General features: G+C 39.9%; 1 protein-coding gene across 1 annotated transcript in view; it reads right to left on the bottom strand.

Moving 5' to 3' along the window:
* Window positions 1-1,039: 1,039 nt before the first annotated feature.
* LOC127972607 (solute carrier organic anion transporter family member 1C1) overlaps window positions 1,040-22,288 on the bottom strand; it is a 32,121-nt gene continuing 10,872 nt past the window's right edge. Inside the window, exons 10-15 of the mRNA XM_052576241.1 lie at window positions 21,607-21,802; window positions 9,844-10,009; window positions 5,288-5,472; window positions 4,948-5,012; window positions 4,743-4,860; window positions 1,040-1,857 (exon numbers count right to left, since the gene is read on the bottom strand). Coding sequence (XP_052432201.1) covers window positions 1,638-1,857; window positions 4,743-4,860; window positions 4,948-5,012; window positions 5,288-5,472; window positions 9,844-10,009; window positions 21,607-21,802 — 950 coding nt within the window. The 3' untranslated portion in view covers window positions 1,040-1,637. The remainder of the gene's footprint in view (window positions 1,858-4,742; window positions 4,861-4,947; window positions 5,013-5,287; window positions 5,473-9,843; window positions 10,010-21,606; window positions 21,803-22,288) is intronic.

The raw sequence follows: 22,288 nt of genomic DNA, 5'->3' as shown, positions 1-22,288 counted from the left end.
TGATCACGGCCGGGTGTTCTTCGAGTCCGATGACTCCGATCAGCGATCGCACGGGTATTACACACAATGTTAAACAGACCCGGGACCCAAGGTAATAGATTCGGACCCGACCCGGACCCGGCTGATGATTTAAAATATAGACCCGAACCCGTACGGGTCGCGGGTCGGGTCCGGGGTCGACGGGTCTCGGGTGCACTGTGAAGACCTCTAATGCAAAGTCCAATTGCAGCAAAAATTAGGTAACAAGCACATAATAAGCATATATAACTTTTGACAGCTATACTGTACTGTAAATGGAAACGTTTTACCTTCATGTTTTTTAAACGTTTTGCATATGTGGCATTGTTGTCAAAATGATCCCCATTCACAAAAATCTGTGAAAGTGTAATTATTTATCCCAGGTCAGTAAATGGTGATGTCATTTTGCAAATAAGTACTATGTGTACATACGTATTCCAATAGACTAAAGATGCAATAGCCTACGTGTACACATTACATGAGCATTTACACTAATTCATATTTTTGACTTTTAGACAAGATAGTAGAAGGGAATTATTTTCAAAAACTTTTAAATAGTTTTAAAAGTTGGTCAGATAAGTATTTAAAACACACATCACAAGTGGATCCTAAAAAAAACTGGATCCTAAAGATCTGAGATTGGTCACTTGAAACAGGTAAGTGCTTTTTTACACTAAAGGTATATTTTATGTATTTTAATCATGTTTAATCACATTATTGGTTGTGATTTATAGCAATTAATCGCATTGTACTGACCAGAGTGATCGTTCCGTTTAGCTGTCGGTGGCTTTATATATATATATATATATATATATATATATATTTATACGTGTACTTAAAGTGTACTTACAGTGTACTTATCTAAGAAAGTTCTGGTAATACAAGGTAACTACATGGCGTAAAGTTAGGTTTAGGGGTAGGTTCAGCGTTAGTACCTAGTTATTACATAGTTATTGTAATTACTATAATAAGTACCTAGTATGTACATGAGGAGCAGGACTGTAAAATAAAGTGCTACCAGTTCTTACTAAGCATTTATCTTTCCTTCATAAGGGATTTTAAGTATTATAAAGTACACAATCACAGTTTATAAGTAATGTTGTCAAATGCTCCAATGTAAATTACACCCTGTCCATTGCTATCAGTTGTATACAATTCCATCCAGGAATTCTCTAGGTTTTACAAAACAACACATATACATATAAAAATGACAAAGTGTGATGATATATATGACCTTAATGTAAACCATTAGGACATGACAAGAAACACATATGATACTGTGATCTTAAAATGACCTGACACAATAACAGTAACTCTATGTAACAATGTTCTGGTCTGATTAACCATATTATGCATACCTAGGCATGTTTACTTTGAGTATAATATATTGATATTAATTTTGGTATTACTTATTTGTTGTTCTTTACATGTGTAAATAATGCAAATACAAATATATGCATTAGATCCAGGAAATAACAGCATCTAATATATAAATCTACAAATTAACAAAATTTCATTACTAAAACCTTTACATTTTATATGGATATGGATAACTCCTCTAGCACTTTCTTTGGAGCAATACATACATTGGACTTTCCAAAAGTGCTGGAAGCAAAACTTCAGATAGTGGTTTCCTGGTCCGGGTTTTCGCTGCATTTTACAATAGCTGAAGATACATTCCTATTGCCAGAAGAAACACCATTGTCATCCTGTTCTGGAGCTTTTAATCGGTTCTTTATTGCAAGCTTCTTTTCACGATGAGACAGTCTGTTGTACAGGACTCCCCACAACACGTAGGATAAGGAATACAGGCCATAAATAAGACCCAAGAAAGCATTTCTGTAGGGCAAAAAAATAAAGACAGAAGCTCTATATATGTGAAAGTTTTGTATGTAGTTTTGTAGACTTTATGACTACAAACATAAAGGTAATGAAATATTTTCTAGAACAAAAGGTTTCAAATGTTTTATAAAGAGTTGCAGAAAAGTCAAATTTTGAGCTGATGGTGGCGTTAGTGGGCACCTGAGGATTATAATTGTGGTCATTTAAAACAGTTACCAGTCAGTCAGTTACTCTTGACATCACGTCTGTGACCAACAAATTGGAAACTCGCTTATGAAGACCAATCCACTTTGAGTCTAAACTAAACGAGCCAATGGACATTGGCATGCAATGATTGCATCCAGTTGCCCAATGATCACAATGTGAGCATAAAAAGGCAGCAGGTGCAAAGCATACCAGGCTTTATGCTTCTGAACTGAGTGATAACATTGTTCTGCTCCTACCTAACTGCTTCTTGTGTGAGGAGTATAGTATGCTCTAGGGAGCTTCTTGTGTAGGCGGACGGACCTCTCTACATCCCTGAATGTCAGTGGAACTAGATCAGCCCCAGATACAGATCAACAGTCAAGACCTTGTCTCCTAGACGGCCTTCAGGACAAGACCACAGGAACCAGATGATTTTTCTGAACAATCTCACTTAGCTGCAGCTTGGAATTAACCTGCTGGTCTCGTCTGGCCAGAGGAGAACTGGCCCCCCGACTTACCCTGGTTTCTCCCAAGGTTTTTTTCTCCATTCTGTCACCCGATGGATTTTTTTTTTTTTTTCACTCGATCACTGCCTCACATGTCTGGGCATTAAACACGCTGAGGTGGCGTTCGCGGATGAGTCATGTTCCCATTGTGGGAAGATGACCATCTTGGAGATGTGGCCCAGGCATCGTTTCCTCCAGGAAAACTCCACCGTTTCCTGAATTGGTTTCTTCATGGTGGTGCAGCTAGGGGGTACACAGGGATCCCCCCGGTGGAGCGGTCAATGGGATACAGTTTCTGTCCTAATACCACCTCCACCCGGCAGGGCAAACTGTCCCCAATGCAGATGATCTCGATCTGAGTTAGATTCGGTCAAACAGACAGCACGCCTCACAGAGGAGCGAGCATGGATCATTCAAGGGCAAGACAGCAGTCCCACTGAAACTATTTCAGAGGCTCCTGGGGTATATGGCAGCTGCAGCGGCAGTTACACCACTGGGGATGCTTGATAAGACCTTATGTTCCTCCAGGCAAGAGTGCCCCTAGAACAGGTGTCAAGGCATGCTGTGGTTAACACGGATGCCACCACCGCCTGCTGGGGGGCCACATATGATGGGCACGCAGTGTTGGGGGTGTGGACGGGCCCACATCTACACTGGCATATTAATTGCCAAGAGTTTTTAGCAGTGCACCTTGCCTTGAACCATCTCAAAGGTCAAGCACACTCAGAGGGCAAGTTTAGAATGCAAGCACATACTGGTCCAAATGGACACCACCTACTCTTTTGAAGTTTAAAGGTTCTGAGGTAACTTCATGCCTTTCACATTCCTGGTCTGCTCAACCATATGGCAGACGAGCTGTCATGATTTAGGCTCCCGGGGGGAATGGAGACTCCATCGCCAGATGGTCTAGCTGATTTGGAGACATCTCTGGGGCACTCAGGTAGACCTGTTTGCCTCTCTAGAAACCTCTCACTGCCAGTTTTTCTACTTCCTGACTGAAGAAAGGAGGGTGAGAAGGTTTAATCCTACCCGGCCCCCCTTCATACCCTCTTGGGACCTGTCTCTGGTGCATAAAACACTACAGCACTGGTCTCCATCAAGAGGGTACGGGACCTGCATTCATTTTCGGTTGATGATTCATGCCTAGAGTTTTGACCAGCTGTCTCCCAGGTATCCTGAGGCCCTGGCCTGGCTATGTGCCTAAGGTTTCCACTACCCCCTTCAGGAATCAGGTGGTGAGCTAGATTCTATAGTCTTCATGTGGAGCTGGTGTCCTCCTGTGTTCTGACCTCAAATGGTTAAAGGCACTGAGAGGCCCCGGTTTAATGTCAGCTTGCTATGATTGCTTCAGAGTGTCCGTACTGTAGACCCTGTCAAGCTCCTCCATCCTCTTGGCAGCCAGATGTGGCAGAACATCTGACACTAGGCCCTCACTCAATGAAGTGAGAACAGGTAGAGGGCTGGTTTCCATATTTAGAGACCTAAGTGGTTCCCATATGTTTAAAGTCCATGGTATAGCCTCAGAGTCTGTGTTTCCCTGGCAGACTTCTGCCATTTCCAAAAGGGTTCAAATTGCCACTTCGATCTTCCAAGTGCCTCCAAATCCACCTTTGGGAAGGATAGGGCTTCCGCAAGATTCCTGTTCCAACTGGAACGTGTAGGTTTCCCCAGTGTTAACCAATCTCACCAAGCGGGTAGTGCTATGGCAACAGTGACTGGTCTTCTTGTTATGAGCCCCGGCTTACACCAAAAAGGGGCGCAGGCAGCTCACACAGGACACTGGAAGGGGTAGCATTCATGGCGCTTTGGTGGGGATCCCAATTCGTCAGTCACCGACATGACGTTGAGAGAGACCAACTGAAAGGGAACGTCTCAGTTACATCTGTAACCCTTGTTCCCTGAAGGAGGGAACAGAGACGTCCCATTGCCACTGCTACTGGACCACTGCTGAGTCGCCGGGTCACGGATTCAGCTCCTCGGTGAAAATTACCATCAATGTGAATATTTTCAGAAGGATCAAGTAATTTCATTGTTACATAAATACATAAATATTGTGGCTCTAAGGTTTTAGACAGACATTATACAGTATTTTTTTTTTTTTTTTTTTTTTTTTTTTTGTGGACCAACTAGCCAATGATTGGAAAAGTGTTTATGGAAATGCTGAATTTCTGCCAGTGTAAGTTAACTAACCTGAAGGCACCAGAATCATAGATACGACACGCTCCTTTTCCTCCACATTGTTTTGTGCCCCATTTCAGACAGGTCCTGTCAATCAAGGCTCCAAAATAAATAGGAGGGGGCACGCCACCTTTGGAAAGTTTCTCAGATCAGCTAAATATACTTTTTTATCTGTTGTTTAATAAAATTGTGTACAGAATGAAATCAATCTTCTTACCCAGTGTCCGAACAATCAAAATATAAATACCAAGAGCCAAAGATTTTAGTTCTGGATTTATGGATCTATGAAAAGAGCAGTCATAAGAACATGTATTCATTTTTAAGCCAAATTGTTGTATTCGGTTCTAAAACAAAGATCCCATATCACAGAATTTAATTTTGATTTGTGCCCCTGTCCCTAACAGGAAGGTTAATTTCAAACAGTATATACAAGTCTATAAAAATAAAGAAACCTATTTTTGTATCATGAGGACCCACATACTATATTACACAGTCTTCCTTAAAGACAATTAAGTCTCTAAAGGTGTCTGTTGTTTTACTTTTGGGAGATTCATTACCTGAGCAGAACAATGTAACCTGGTGTGGCTCCACAAGCTGAGAAAAAGGCACCAATGACTGTCACCACCATGTAGAACTTAAACATGTAGTCACAATCACTCTTGCGAGGGCACTGGCCCAGCACTGCTGACATGTTTGCAAATGGGAGCGGCGCCTCTCCAATACAGGTGCAGTTGTGGAATACCTTTAAAAGAATAACATTATGTCAACTAGGCCTACTACAATACCAAAAAATTTAGTCGATCTAAATATCTGAGACTACAGTACATATGAAATCTGGGACATTTTTGGTTTGTTTGTTTGTTTCATTTAAACCTAGACACCTATAAACAGTTTCAGGATTTTTTTTTTTTTTTTTTTTTTTTTTTTTTGTGACAGTCAAGGACAATGAAGACATTTAGGTTAAACACATATTTAACACTGATTCTAGGTCACTAATCATATATAAGCAAACCATGTTCACTTTTTTTATACAAAAGGTCAGATTTCATTTAAGCACACAACATGCTCTTTGGAACATTCTCAATCCATGCTGGCATTACATGTATCATCAGGTTTACATAAACTCACCCATGGAAGCTCAAGAGCTGCTGTAAAAATGGGGGCACAGTAAATACCAAAACATAATTTATGATTAAAAGAAAAAGGAAAGAAAGAAAGAAAGAAATTACCTGTTATTTTTACTAGTGGTCTCAGATTATTGAACCCTATTTTTAGGATTTCACAATATATAGCACACATATAGCCTATAATCCCTCCTTAAAGGGAAAGTTCACCCAAAAAAGAAAATTTCATGTTTATCTTATGACCCTCAGGGCATCCAAGATTAAGGTTACTTTGTTTCTTCAGTAGAACACAAATTATTATTTCTAACTTTAGCCGTTGCAGTCTCTCAGCCATACAATGCAATGGTAACAATATATTAGAGTAAAAAAAAAAACATGTACAGACGAATCATATTAAACCCTGCAACTCGTGATGATACATTGATGTTTAAAGACACAAAGTGATCAGTCTGTGCAAGAAACTGAACAGTATTAATATTGTTTTTTTACCTCTGATTCATGCAATGCCCTAACTGTTTAGGTGGCAGTAATGCACTTATAAGTCTGTGATCCACCAAAAAGCAGAAGAAGAAGAAGAAGCCTCGCTTGCTGCTGTGAAGTGCGTTCACAAGAGTTTTAACAGTTTGGACTTTGCGTGAATCAGAGGTATAAAAAAAAAAAAAAAAAAAAAATTAAATAATAATACTGTTCTGTTTCTTGCACAGACCGACCATTTTGTGTCTTTCCACAAAACCCTCACAGGTTTTAATTTGGATTTGTCTGTGCATGTTTTTTTTTTACTCTCATAGATTTAGACCGTATCATAGTACTGAGACTGCTCTCCTTAGAGTTACAAATGATCTGCTCTTATCATCTGATCGTGGGTGTATCTCTCTATTAGTTTTATTGGATCTTAGTGCTGCGTTTGACACAATTGACCACAACATTATTTTGCATAGACTTGAACACTTTGTTGGCATCAGTGGAAGTGCATTAGCATGGTTTAAAACGTACTTATATGACCGCCATCAGTTCGTAGCAGTGAATGAAGATGTATCATATCGATCACAAGCCCAGTATGGAGTACCTCAAGGCTCAGTACTAGGGCCGCTACTCTTCACGCTTTATATGTTACCCTTGGGAGATATCATCAGGAAACATGGTGTTAGCTTTCACTGTTATGCTGATGATACTCAGCTCTATATTTCCTCGCAGCCCGGTGAAACACACCAATTTGAAAAACTAATGGAATGCATAGTCGATATAAAAAATTGGATGACGAGTATTTTCTTACTGCTAAATTCAGAAAAAAACAGAGGTGTTAATCATAGGGCCTAAAAACTCTGATTGTAATAACCTAGAACACTGTCTAAGCTCTGTCAATTCTTCGTCATCAGTTAGGAACCTAGATGTGCTACTTGATCGCAATCTTTCCTTAGAAAGCCACGTTTCTAACATTTGTAAAACTGCATTTTTCCATCTCAAAAATATATCTAAATTACGGCCTATGCTCTCAATGTCAAATGCAGAAATGTTAATCCATGCATTTATGACTTCAAGGTTAGACTATTGTAATGCTTTATTGGGTGGTTGTTCTGCACACTTGGTAAACAAACTACAGCTAGTCCAAAATGCAGCAGCAAGAGTTCTTACTAGAACCAGGAAGTATGACCATATTAGCCCGGTCCTGTCCACACTGCACTGGCTCCCAATCAAACATCGTATAGATTTTAAAATATTGCTTATTACTTATAAAGCCCTGAATGGTTTAGCACCTCAGTATTTGAATGAGCTCCTTTTACATTATACTCCTCTACGTCCGCTACGTTCTCAAAACTCAGGCAATTTGATAATACCTAGAATATCAAAATCAACTGCGGGCGGCAGATCCTTTTCCTATTTGGCGCCTAAACTCTGGAATAACCTACCTAACATTGTTCGGGAGGCAGACACACTCTTACAGTTTAAATCTAGATTAAAGACCCATCTCTTTAACCTGGCTTACACATAATATACTAATATGCTTTTAATATCAAAATCCGTTTAAGGATTTTTAGGCTGCATTAATTAGGTAAACCGGAACCGGAAACACTTCACATAACACCGTACTTTCTACATCATTAGAAGAATGGCATCTACGCTAATATTTGTCTGTTTCTCTCTTGTTCCGAGGTCACCGTGGCCACCAGATCCAGTCTGTATCCTGATCAGAGGGTCACTGCAGTCACCCGGATCCAGTACGTATCCAGACATGATGGTGGACAGGCACCTAGAAAGGACCTCTACTGCCCTGAAAGACAGCGGAGACCAGGACAACTAGAGCCCCAGATACAGATCCCCTGTAAAGACCTTGTCTCAGAGGACCACCAGGACAAGACCACAGGAAACAGATGATTATTCTGCACAATCTGACTTTTCTGCAGCCTGGAATTGAACTACTGGTTTCGTCTGGTCAGAGGAGAACTGGCCCCCCAACTGAGCCTGGTTTCTCCCAGGGTTTTTTCTCCATTCTGTCACCGATGGAGTTTCGGTTCCTTGCCACTGTCACCTCTGGCTTGCTTAGTTGGGGTCACTTCATCTACAGCGATATCATTGACTTGATTGCAAATAAATGCACAGACACTATTTAAACTGAACAGAGATGACATAACTGAATTTAATGATGAACTGCGTTTAACTATCATTTTGCATTATTGAGACACTGTTTTCCAAATGAATGTTGTTCAGTGCTTTGACGCAATGTATTTTGTTTAAAGCACTATATAAATAAAGGTGATTGATTGATTGATTGATTGATTGATTGATTGATTCTGTTACCATTGCCAAGTATTGTACGGCTGAGAAACTGAAACAGCTGTAGTTAAAAATCATAATTTGTGTTCTACTGAATAAACAAAGTCACCTACATCTTAGATGCCCTGGGGGTAAGCAGATAAACATCCAAATGTAATTTTGGGATGAACTATCCCTTTAAGAGCAATGTCCATATACTGATAAACTTTGACACCTTTATATGCGAGTTTTATGGGAATCAATTGGAAATAATTAACAATTTAGTTGTAATGGCACAAAAATGAAAATTATGAAAGATCTCCGGGGCATCTTGGCCCAACTGTAATCTCACTTTACGGAACATTTGATCTAAATGCCAAATTATTGCACCCAGTTTTAGGGGCTGATGACTCATTTTATTTATATGTTTCATTGTATTCATTTTATTTATTTTTATTTACGTTTACATCCACACCTGCATACATTAAGCTATCTAAATAGGAACATTCCATGGACGACTTGTTTTTTTTTTTTTTTTTTTTTTTTTTTTTTATATTTATTATTTTTTTTCTCTCTCTCTCTCTCTCTCTGTATGGTTAGATGAAAATAAAAATGAGCTTTTTATCAGCAAACACTCAAAATGGGTTTGTGAATAAGCCTATAGAGTAAGACCATGGCCGATTATAAGACTATAATGGGCCATGGTTGGATCTTCCATCCAAAAAATAAATAAATAAAAATTCCTTCAAAATTAACACAAAAAAGGTTAAATGAGCACAAAATTAAGCTTCTGTTCTATTAAGCATCTATCCCAGGTCCCTGATCTGAACCCTATAGAAAAAGTGGGGTGAACTGAAGAGCACCAACATGGAGCTGGGAATCTGAAGGGTTTTGAGTGATTCCGTATGAAGGAGTGCTCTCTTATCTCTTGTCAGGTGTTCTCCAAACTCATCAGGCATTATAGGAGAAGACTTAGAGCTGTTCTTTTGGCAACAATAAAAGGGGCATTATTTTATTCATTTAATTGTTTCGGTTGTTTTACTTCAATGAAAGGTTAGGTTTTGAGATAGTTGTTATTTTATATAAAAGATCATAAGGATTAACGGTGTAGATTTATTTTCACAGACTTTGTTCATATTTGCCAAGGGTGTCCATAATTCTGGCCATAACTGTATAGAGGTCTGTTAGCAAAACTGATTCAGCAATAGGCATGTAGATGTCTGGAAAGAATAGCTTACCATATCCTTGCCATATCCAGTGGAGGTCTGACAGCCAGCGAGGCATGGGGAGGCATAGGTCAAGCCATTGCTGGCACATATGGGATCCCAGTGTTTGATAGAGCAGGAGCAACCCATGTTACATGTAGAAATTAGTGTATTTTTCTGGTAGGACACCTGTGGGGCCCTGTTAAAAATACATTGAATAATTAAAAGTCTGTTGAATTACACTTATTAGAGTTAAAAATGACAGTGAGTTCATTGGTTTACAAAAATCATCGTTGTGCTCCCTTGGGGATCTGGGAGAACCTTAAGGCCATTTTAATGTCTCAAAAATACTAGTGAAATGTTTTGGAATAAATAATAAGTTTCTTCTAAAATAAGTATTTTATGTGCACCAAGGATGTAATTATTGATTAATAATTAATTCATAATTGATTATTGATTATTACACGGCTCTGTGGAATACTTGATTCTGATTGGTCATTCGCAATATTGTTGTATATTATCCCTGGATAACAACCTGTAAAAGTTAATTACACAGGCTCATCAACAGCAGTCTGCGCTGTACTCTTGTTTGAACATTTTTTTCCTTGGTGGAAGCTTTGCATTTGTTTAGCTAATAAAATTTTGATTTTGATTTTGAAACTTGATTCAAAATGGTGTACAATTGTTTAATTATGTTATCGTGGACTCACTCTCATTTCATACAAACGCAGCTGCTGCCATTTTGCTACAACTGTTTTGTACGCTGTAATGGATTATAAGAGAACTAACAAACTGGTAAGGTTTTAAAACATTTTCATCTTAATTATTTTATTGCCTTAATTATTTTGTGATGAAATGTTGTGTATGCGGTTCCTCTCCAGGAACTCGAGCTGCGTCGAACGCTATGGGGAACGCCCTCTGCGTGACCACATTCTTGTTTGGGAGCAGAGCACGCTCAGTCAGCTCTCGAGGCTCCCACTGCATTTGCCACATTCCCAGAAGGCTCTCTTTGACGAGGGAGACTTCAGCAGCATTCCTAGAGGTGCTGGTCCCGCTTCCGCCGAGAGGGAGCGGAGGCTGCATTCATGGGGTTCACAGTTAGATCTGCTGTAGGGAATGGAGATGGGCGTGTCCCTATCTCCTTCCTCACCCACCAGATCTGCCTAGGCTACTTCCTCCCGGGGTAAAGGCTTGGCGCTTTGCCTGTCTTCCTCTGAGGAGGTTGACGTGGAGAACGTTGATGAGGTTTCGCCCCTCTACCACCCCAGTACGAGGAGTTGTTGGAGGTGGTGACTCGTGTGGTAGCCCAATTAAAAATCAATTGGCCCACTGAGAGTCAAGCCGAGCTGCAGCGAAGCAAGCTGGATGAACGCTTCCTGCAATCGAGGTCACCACCTGCATGCCGGAGCCTGCTGTTCTTCCCCGATCTCCACACTGAGATGTCGATTACTATGGAAATGTAGCAGGGTTGAGTGAGCGAGGTTACAGAGCGATGCCCTGGGTTGAACAGATACTAGCCAGCTATCTGTCCCCAGGACCACAACATCCCTGAAGGCTCTGGCACTGCCCTCCAAGCCGCTGCGTATAACATCAGTGCTGATGGGCAAGGGTTATGCGGCAGCTGGTCAGGCAAGTGCGTGTCTGCACACAGTGTCTGTGTTACAGGCATACCAGGCAGACCTGCTTAAGGAGCTGGATGAGCTTAGTTCTGATAACATTACAGAGTTGAGGAAAACTGCTGATCTTGCTCTCCGCTCCACCAAGGAGACCGCCCGTGCTATTGGGCGGTCCATGGCAGCTATGGTGGCAGCGGAGAGGCATCTCTCATTGACCTTGTCAGTTCTGAGGACCATACTTCAGGCTAGGAAGTCCTCTGGATAAAAAAGTCCTGACGCGAGTCAGTCAGGTGCATACTTCCATTTCTCCATCCTTCCACAACACAGGACGTTTCTGCGGTTCGCTTTCGGGGGTGACACATACCAATATCGAGTACTTCTGTTCAGACATGCACTCTCACCCTGCACGTTTACGAAGTGTGTGGATGCTGCTCTGGCTCCACTGCGACTAAGGGCACCTGCATACTAAATTATATAGACGATTGGTTGATTTTAGCTCAGTCAGAGCAGATGGTGGTTCGACATCGAGATGTCATTCTTGCCCACATGGGGGAGCCGGAATTGAGACTGAATGCCAAGAAAAGTGTATTTTCTCCATTACAGATGACCCCTTATCTAGGCGTGGTGTGGGATTTGAACACGATGCAGGCAAGTGCCTTCTCATATTGAGTCAATCCTCACGTCAGTCAAGAGATTCAGAGAAGGCCAGTCACTCATTGTCAAGCAGTCTCAGAGACTGCTGGGAATGATGGCAGCTGCGTCCAATGTGATACTTCTTGGCCTGCTGTACAGTTGTGCCCTACAGTGGTTGCTCAAGACCAAGGGATTTTCCCCGACGGGGAATCCATTTCGAACAATCAAGATCACTTGGCGATGCATCCATGCCTTAGACATGTGGAAGAAATCTTGGTTCATGAATCAGGGCCCGGTGCTGGGAGCTCCTTGTCGCTGTGTAATGCTAGTGACAGATGCATCCCTCACAGACTGGGGTGTGGTTATGAGTGGAGTGGTCAATTGTCAATATCAATTGTCTGGAGATGCTGGCCATGTATCAAGCATTAAAACACTTCCTTCCAGACCTGAGAGGTAACCACGTGTTGGTGCGCACCGACAACACATCAGTGGTCTCTTACATCAACTACAAAGGAGGTCTGCATTCTCGACCCTTTTAAAAGCTGTTGCACTAGATCCTTGTGTAGTCCCAGGAAAAACTCATCTCACTCAGAGCAAGCCAGGTTCTCTGCAAGGTTTAACAAATCCACCTTAAAGTTTACGTGATGGCCAATGCAGCCTACCATGTCCCCCTTGGTGGCCAGTCAGTGGGAAGACACCCCCTAGTGACAAGTTTCCTCCACGATGCTCTGAGGCTGAGGCCCCCAGTATGGTCCCGTGTTCCCCCCTGGGACTTGATTGTGATGTTAGATGATCTCTGTAAAGCTCCATTTGAGCCGATTCTGAAGATATCAGATCATCATCTGCCTGTAAAGACTGTTTTCCTGTTGGCGATTACATCTCTGAAGTTAGTTGGAGACCGTCAGGCCCTCTCAGTGGCCCCTACTCATCTTGACTTTGCGGCCAAAGCATTTTTATAACCTTGAGGAGGTTATGTTCCAAAGGTTACCTCTGACACACCACAACTGAAAGTGCTACAGGCCTTCTGCCCTCTTCCCTTCTGGGAGCCCGACCAGAAGAAGCTTAACTGTATGTGTCCAGTTCGAGCAATGGACACTGTCACGGGGTGAAGAATCACTCGACAAGAGGTGCTTGAAATCAAAAGCCCCAGAGGGTGGATTTATTGAATATTCTGGGGTGCCTGGTGAAATGTGCTGCTCCGCTTTTCGGTGGCCGGTGCTTCCCGTGTGAACTCCATGCTCTTCGGTGCCAGTTAAGGTGAAAGTGGGTGTCCTGACGTGCTCCAAAGTGGGTGGGCTGTCTGTCACTCGCTGCTTTCTGTGAAGAGATGAGACAGGGATTAGACCAGCGTTGGATTCGGTTCGAGACCGTCGTTTGAGTGCAGCGTGTGCTCCTTAAGAGTGTGCAGGCTGATGGGGAGCAGCTGTGACAGATCAGCCGGTGACAAGGACGTGCAGGTCTTTTCTGTTGGTTGCCAGGGCGACGCTGATTCCTCTGGGAGTGCTCGTCACAACACATACATCCACAGAGCTGCCAGTGGAGAAGGAGGGACCAACTGCTCATGTGCCATGGTCTTCCCAAGAGGGATCTCCCTGCAACTAAGCAGACCTCAACCTTTTCCTGTTTGGTTTGAATTTGCAGCTTGCTCGCAACTGCTATCTTCACGAAGCTTTGCGTCTGGGTTTATTCTGCAAGAACAACACTGGATGTACATTATCCCTTACATATTTGACTTGATTGCAATTTAAAAGAAAAGTTTTGTTTTGTTGTAATATATTTAGTTGATTAATTGAGCACCGTGTGAGACAAAGAAGTAACGGCTGCAGACAATACAGCTTTGCTTTCACAGGAATTAATTGTATTTTAAAATATTAAACATTTGTTTTAAATTGCAATAATATTTCACAATATAACTGTTTTACTTGATTTTTATCAAATAAATGCAGCCATTGTAAGCATTATATATTCCTTGAAAACATAAAAAAAAAGATTTACTGGTAGTGTATAAAAAGAATTTGCAGGAAAATAAGTTAATATCAAAATTGTTATTTTTACACATAAATAATTGGGGCCTCTGAGACCGAAACAGAACATGGTTAAAAGATGCAATGCCATTGACCACTCAAAGTTGCCAGACAAAATTATGATAAACAACATGTAGCACAGGTGATTTAGCTACATAGTAGTGACAAGAGATATACTACATAATACAGAATAGTGCTCATTTATGTTGATTTTATAAAAAAAAATATAATTTATTTTTATAACAAAACAAGAATATATTTCCAAGAATATATTTCTGAAAAGAAAGAAACGAAAAGGAATTTTTTTTGTATGTGTTTTTATCTGGTTATGTCATGTATGTGAAAATAGAGTACTGCCCCTTTAAGCCTGCTCTTCCTAGAATGTGCTCTTGTGCAGAGGAAGAATTGAATCCTCCATTTTGAGAAGAGCGTTAAAGCAGAGCTTCTGTGGGTAATGTGTCTAAACATCGTTATTTTGAGACCAAATATTTTATAAATATGTTTTGTATGTTTATGGTTGAAGTGAGATAAATGCTGGTTTAATAACGATCTGTAAATGGGTTACATGGAATTTTGTGATGAAGTTCTATAAAGCATGTGTTTAAGTGAAGTCTTGAGTTTATGATAATGTGTATGCATGGTTTAATATGAGTATAAGAATCTAAGCTTCCTTTATGTGGTGGGCATTTGTAATTTATTTTGGTTATTGCTGTAATGTGATGATAATGCAGCTTACCACTGTCTTAAAATTATTTCACTCTGAAATAAGAAGATAGAAGTTTGAAGTAATTTGAAGTAATGTTATCATTTTGACCTAAAATACAGGTCAGGTTTTTGTTCCTGTGGAAATAATTCCTGGATATTTCCTTTTATGGTGAGCCCCATGGATCTGGACACTAGACTATCTGATTGACTAGACCTAAAGCCCAATTTGTGAACTCTGTTTCTTCAAAGTTGAGGTGGGATCTTCACTCACATTTTTTCCTTCAATATTTTTTTCCTATCACTTGAGATAGTGAATCACATTTTCCTGGATCAGACTCAAAAGACTGGACTTTTCTTTATTTTTTTTTTTCTGAAAATCGTTTTCCTTCAATTTTTTTTTCCTTTTTTTGAGGAAAAGATAGTCTAGTAAATTAACCCTGACTGAAAAAAAATGAGAACTGTTCAGCTTGAATTTCATTGATTTTCTTTACATTTAATTTTTTATTGATTGATTGAGTTTTAAATTCATACCGAACTATTGGATGAATGTGAACAAAATTTATTTGACATACATATAAGTGTGTCTTTATTTATAAAGGTGCACCTATAGGGTTTTGTGGGAACTAACTTTTGTATATTTTTTCATATTGTTGTTATTTTCCTTGTAATTGTTCTTATTGAGTGTTTACAACAAATGGTTCTCGTTCTTATCTTTATATTTTAAACTAAATAATCAGCTGATACCAAAAGTCCTGATTCATTTTATCTGTACATATATTTACACTATGATTATCTCAGGTTCCCTAGACGAAACTAGTGGTCCATAAAAATACACTATCCATTGCAAACAGGTGTTGCAGGTGTTACACAAAACTTGGCGAGCCAGCCAGGAGCCTGGTTGTACAGATAATACAGAACAAACTTGCTAAATGGGTTTATCTAGCTAGTTTTAGAAATGGAAGTAGTGCACACTGAAGGCATTTGTGTCCGCAACACTGTAATAATCAGTGGTCTCACCCACACTGAGGGAGATGAAGAAGTGCTGAAATCTGTCGGGTTATGGCTCAATTGAACGATTCATTCGTATTGATGATCCTGAGACTGAATTTCACGAACAGCGCATAGTTGAATTCAGACATGACTCTGCAATGCAGTCTTTAGAACCTTCTCTCCCCTGTACTTTGCAGAGCTCTACTTCTTCTGATGTTACTTACAGTATTGAGTTCCTTATCGGTGTGTATACACCTGCAGCAGTGCAACTCAGACTTAAATTGAAGGGCTACGAGAAATCTCAAAAGTAACAGGCAAGCCCATGGAAGAGCTCTTGCAGCAAGATTTAGCTAAATTAAAAGCTGTGCTGTATCACTTCCACAAACTGAGTTCCCAGCTAGTTAGTCTGATCAAGGTGATTTGAAAAGAATAGAGTCAATGAATACTACGACGGTATTCCCACATGATGTCATGCCTTAAAATGAGTCAGACCTGACTCATTTTCTCTGTCACAGCTTGGTGCATCATTCTCAAGGCCCAATGCTGATGCAGACGCACCACGAGGGTGACGAGACTCCAGCTGAAATGCAGCGTTTATTTGTGGAGCATATTGTGGGAAGTGAGGATACCCCTGCACATTCCCTTGCTTCTATGGACTTGAGACCCTTCTCAGGAAAACCCTAATACTCTGCTAAATAGGTTGACATGCTCTACCCCTCTCTGTCTGCGGGTGTCGCTGTTGGACAGTGTTTTTTCTGCTTCCTGTTGGCCTGCTGGCCTTGCTGTAGCTGATCGCAGCTCCACGTAGCTGTTCTTTTCTCTAGAATCTTTATCTTACTATCACTCTCACAATGTTTTTTAAAGTGATAAAAAAATTACTTAATTCACACCATATTTCTGATTTTATCAATCTTATCAGATTAATTTTGATCGTTCACTTTTATTTTATATCTGTGAGTGCAGTACACTGCATTGCATTAGGACTCGTTAGCTTGCCTTTAGCGTTTCAATTCGAACCTATCGCTGTTTTCTTTTCTCTTCTTTCTCTCGCTCCAGTTTTTCAAAAGTTCAAAAAACTGTTAATAATATTTCATCAAGCACGGTGAGTAATGGCTTCTCCTGCTATTGTTATTTGCAGCTCTTGTCACATGTACAGTTTATCTATCTCTGTCGCAGATGAGGGATTTACATGTGATAAATGCAGGGAAATATTTAGGCTGACAGAGAAGACTAGATTTATCTCTAGATTTATGGCAAATAGTCTTGGTATTTATACTTGACTAACTGGGGCCCAGGTCAGGAAGCAGACAGACTGGCTAAACCGACCATCCTCTAGCTGCCTCACGTCACAGAGGTCAGTTAATTCTCAGCACATAGAGACAATCTAGATGTGCTCTGTTTGACAGAAACCTGTCTAAAACCTGATGATTACATTATTTTAAATGAGTGCACCCCCCAAGATTACTGTTATAAACATAAGCCGCGTCTAAAAGGCAAATGTGGATTTCTGGAGGGCAGGCTTCAAGTATAACTCGTTTGAAGTAATGGTGCTTCATATAACATTATCCAGAGAAACAAATGTTAATAATAACTCCCCTGTTATGTTTGTACTGGCTACTGTATACAGGCCACCAGGGCACCATACAGACTTTATTAAAGTTTGGTGATTTTAAATCCGAGTTAGTTCTGGCAACAGATAAAGTTTTAATAGTTGGTGATTTTAATATCCTTGTTGATAATGAAAAAGATGCATTGGGATCAGCATTCTAATATTCTGAACTCTATTGGGGTTAGACAACACATTTCAGGACCTACTCATTGTCGAAATCTTACTCTAGATTTAATACTGTCACATGGAACTGATGTTGATAGTGTTGAAATTATGCAGCCAAGTGATGATATCTCAGATCATTATTTAGTTTTGTGCAAACTTCATATTGCCAAAATTGTAAATTCTACTTCTTGTTACAAGTATGGAAGAACCATAACTTCTGCCACGATCTTCCTGATGTATCCGAATTCCTTAGCATATCCAAAACCTCTCTGAGGTGGTCTGAGCCAACCTGGATGTTAAACACATCCAAAATGGAGAATAAGCTGACAGACAGACACACACACAGAAATTAAATGATTAAACTAGTTTTTTTAAGAGTTTAGATGTCATTTTCAGGTTTCACTGTAATATGATTACAGTGGCAAAATTGTAAAAAAAACTGACATGTCTGTATTAACAAAATGGAAAACTTTGACTCAATGAGATTTTAAATGTTATAACAGTAATTTTATAATGTTTTGGCATGAATCTGTGAAACTTTTGAACTGTACTGTTTAACTTAGCTGAATGAGCCCATTAGTGGTCTTCCGCTGCTATCTAGTGGTTATAAATAGCATTTTCTCAAACAACTTGATGATGTAACAGAAACTATGGACTCTCTTTTTTCTAGCATTTAAAATACAGTGGCTCCTTTACGCTTAAGGAAGGTTTAGGAAACCAGTATGACACCATGGTATAATGAGCGTAATCGCACCCTAAAGAGAGCAGACCGAAAAATGGAGCGCAGCTGGAGGAAAAAATAACTATATGTATTTCATATTGCTTGGCGGGAAAGTAACCTGTCCTACAGAAAAGCATTAAAAACTGCTAGATCCGATTACTTCTCTTTTAGAAGAAAAAAAACATAACCCTCAATACAGTGGCTAAATTAACGTTGTAACCATTCAGCCGTCAGCTATAGTATCGCATCAGACAGTGCACTATAGACTCCCTGAGGAACAGTTCCACTCATTCTCTACCATAGGAGAGGAAGAATTATATAAACTTGTTAAAATCATCTAAACCAACAACATGTATGTTAAAACCTATACCATCTAAGCTCCTAAGAGGTGCTTCCAGAAGTCATAGATCCTCTTCTGACTATTATTAATTCCTCATTGTCATTAGGATATGTCCCCAAAACCTTCAAAATGGCTGTTATTAAGCCTCTCATCAAAAAAACACAACTTGACCCCAAAGAACTAGTTAATTATAGACCTATCTCGAATCTCCCTTTTCTGTCCAAGATACTAGAACAGGTGGTATCCTCACATTTTTATATTATAAAAATGGTATATGTGAGGATTTCCAGTCAGGATTTAGACCGTATCATAGTACTGAGACTGCTCTCCTTAGAGTTACAAAATATCTGCTATTATCATCTGATTGTGGTTGTATCTCTCTATTAGTTTTATTGGATCTTAGTGCTGCATTTGACACAATTGACCACAACATTCTTTTGCGTAGACTTGAACACTTTGTTGGCATTAATGGATGTGCATTAGCATGGTTTAAATCGTACTTATATGATCGCCATCAGTTCGTAGCAGTGAATGAAGATGTATCATATCTATCACAAGTGCAGTATGGAGTCCCTCAAGGCTCAGTACTAGGGCCGCTAATCTTCACGCTTTATATTCATATCATCAGGAAACATGTTGTTAGCTTTCACTGTTATGCTGATGATACTCAGCTCTATTACTCACGTTCTTCATGGCCCGGTGAAACACACCAATTTGAAAAACTAATGGAATGCATAGTCGCTATAAAAAAAACTATTCTTCATCATCAGTTAGGAACCTAGGTGTGTTATTTGATCGCAATCTTACCTTAGAAAGCCACGTTTCTACGTATTTTGCTGGTCCAAAATGCAGCAGTAAGAGTTTTTACTAGAACCAGGAATTATGACCATATTAGTCCGTTCCTGTCAACACTGCACTGGCTCCCTATCAAATATCGTGTAGATTTTAAAATATTGTTTATTACTTATAAAGCCCTGAATGGTTTAGCACCTCAGTATTTGAATGAGCTCCTTTTACATTATAATACTCTACGTCCGCTACTTTCTCAAAACTCAGGTAATTTGATAATGCCTAGAATATCAAAATCAACTGTGGGCGGCAGATCCTTTTCCTATTTGGCGCCTAAACTCTGGAATAACCTACCTAACATTGTTCGGGAGGCAGACACACTCTTGCAGTTTAAATCTAGATTAAAGACCTATCTCTTTAACCTGACTTACTCATAAAATACTAATATGCTTTTAATATCCAAATCCATTACAGGATTTTTAGGCAGCATTAATTAGGTAAGCCAAGAACACTTCCCATAACACCCGATGTACTTGCAACATCATTAGAAGAATGGCATCTACGCTAATATTAGTCTGTTTCTCTCTTATTCCGAGGTCACCGTAGCCACCAGATCCAGTCTGTATCCAGATCAGAGGGTCAATGCAGTCACCCGGATCCAGTACGTATCCAGACCAGATGGTGGATCAGCACCTAGAAAGGACCTACATCCCTGAAAGACAGCAGAGATCAAGACAACTAGAGCCCCAGATACAGATCCCCTGTAAAGACCTTGTCTCAGAAGACCACCAGGACAAGACCACAAGAAGCAGATGATTCTTCTGCACAATCTGACTTTACTGCAGCCTGTAATTGAACTGCTGGTTTTGTCTGGTCAGAGGAGAACTGGCCCCCCAACTGAACCTGGTTTCTCCCAAGGTTTTTTCTCCATTCTGTCACCGATGGAGTTTCAGTTCCTTGCCGCCATCACCTCTGGCTTGCTTAGTTGGGGTCACTTCATCTACAGCGATATCATTGAATTGATTGCAAATAAATGCACAGACACTATTTAAACTGAACAGAGATGACATCGTTGAATTCAATTTTGCATTATTGAAACACTTTTTTCCTAATGAATGTTGTTCAGTTATTTGACACAATGTATTTTGTTTAAAGCGATATATAAATAAAGGTGACTTGACGACTAATGAGATAGACTACGATACTTGGCGCACAAATGTTGAATTCCTCTTGACTGACCCCACACTCTCGGAAGAGCAGGGCTCACGACAATTGTTAGACAGTCTCCTTCCACCTGCAGTCGATATTGTGAAACACTTAAGTCCTCATTCTTCTCCAAGTGATTATCTTGAGTTCCTAGATTCAGCTTTTACTACTGTGGAGGATGGAGACAAGCTCTTTGCAAAGTTTATGAGCACATTCCAAAATGTTGATGAGAAACCATCTCAATTTCTGCACAGTCTACAAAAGATCATGAATGCAGCCATAAAGAGAGTCTTTGTTGCTGCTGCTGAGCATGACTGGCATCTGTTGAAACAATTCTGCCGGGGATGCTGGGATAATGCTTTAATAACTGAGCTCCAGTTAGAGCGGAAAAAAAAAATCCACCCACATTCTCTGATATACTGCTGTTGTTGAGAACAGAGGAAGATAAGCAAGCCATCAAATCAGTGCAGGTGAACCAACACTTGGGTATTGCCAAGGAGTCCTATGGACCCACAAGACGTGTTGTCTCAAATCGTCACGCTGTCAGTCCTGCGTCTTCTGTTGAGAAGTGTGATGAAGTGGGAGAACTAAAGCGATCGGTAGTTGAGCTACAACACCAGATTGCCTCAATGAAACCATCTAAGAAATGTAAAGAGTCTAAGTTAAAGGAGCCCAGTATGCAGTCAAGATCAGCTAAGATATTCACGCCAAAGCCAAACAGAGAGGCCAACCCACAACATAACAAGCCAACTAAGGCAAGACCCTGGTATTGTTTTCACTGTGGTGAGGATGGCCATATAGCATCCCAATGTGAGTGTGATCCAAATCCATCCCTGGTCAATGCTAAGAAATGCCAGCTGAGAGAAAATCAGTTGCAGTGGGAGAAAAGTAACAAGTCATAAAAATAGACTACCCATTGCAAACAGGTGTTGCAGGTGTTACAAACACACAAGTTTAGTATCATTATTATTATTATTATTTTTTTTTGCCATGTTTACCCTTCATATGACACTGTAAGTCCAGCCACTTGTGAGTTGTCACATTGCAGGAAATACTGAATAAGCAGTGCAGAGAAAGCCAGAAGAGACGTTCCAATGCAGAGCTTGGTTGCGCCGAGTACTTTCAATTTGAACTTCTTCATTATAAACCCGCCAGTGATGATTCCTAAAGCCACAGCTGGTAGAGTCATAATGCCTAGAAAGACAAAAGTAGAGTACATTCATGATTGTTTGTTAATTTAAATAATTTATTTAATTATATATATTTTTTTAAGTAAAACATTCCAAAATAACTTAATTTTCTTTTTACAATTTATTGAATAAATAAACACAAAACTAAATATTTAAAACATTCCATCAGCATATCATAAACGTATACATTTTATTGGACATGATTGTACCTTTTTAAGGTTTAGCAGGGCCGACAATTTTAAATAACATTAAAAGTTTTGAAAAATTTGTGTTGCTGTAAAGTTTTAAAGGGATGGTTGATAGCGATTTCACTTTTTTAACATTTGGTTGTGTGTAATGTTGCTGTTTGAGCATTAAGAATATCTGCAAAGTTGCAGCACTGAAAGTTCAATGCAAGCAAAGATGTCATCATTTAAAATTCTATCAGTTTAGTGATTTCAAAGTTTCAAATGCGTTTCTTAACTCAGTTCATTGTGTAGCCCTGCTTTGC

The sequence above is a fragment of the Carassius gibelio genome, chromosome A4, assembly GCF_023724105.1.
Source record: "Carassius gibelio isolate Cgi1373 ecotype wild population from Czech Republic chromosome A4, carGib1.2-hapl.c, whole genome shotgun sequence".
Lineage (NCBI taxonomy): Eukaryota > Metazoa > Chordata > Actinopteri > Cypriniformes > Cyprinidae > Carassius > Carassius gibelio.
The sequence above is the reverse complement of the archived record's forward strand: the minus strand, read 5'-3'. Positions and strand labels throughout refer to the sequence as shown.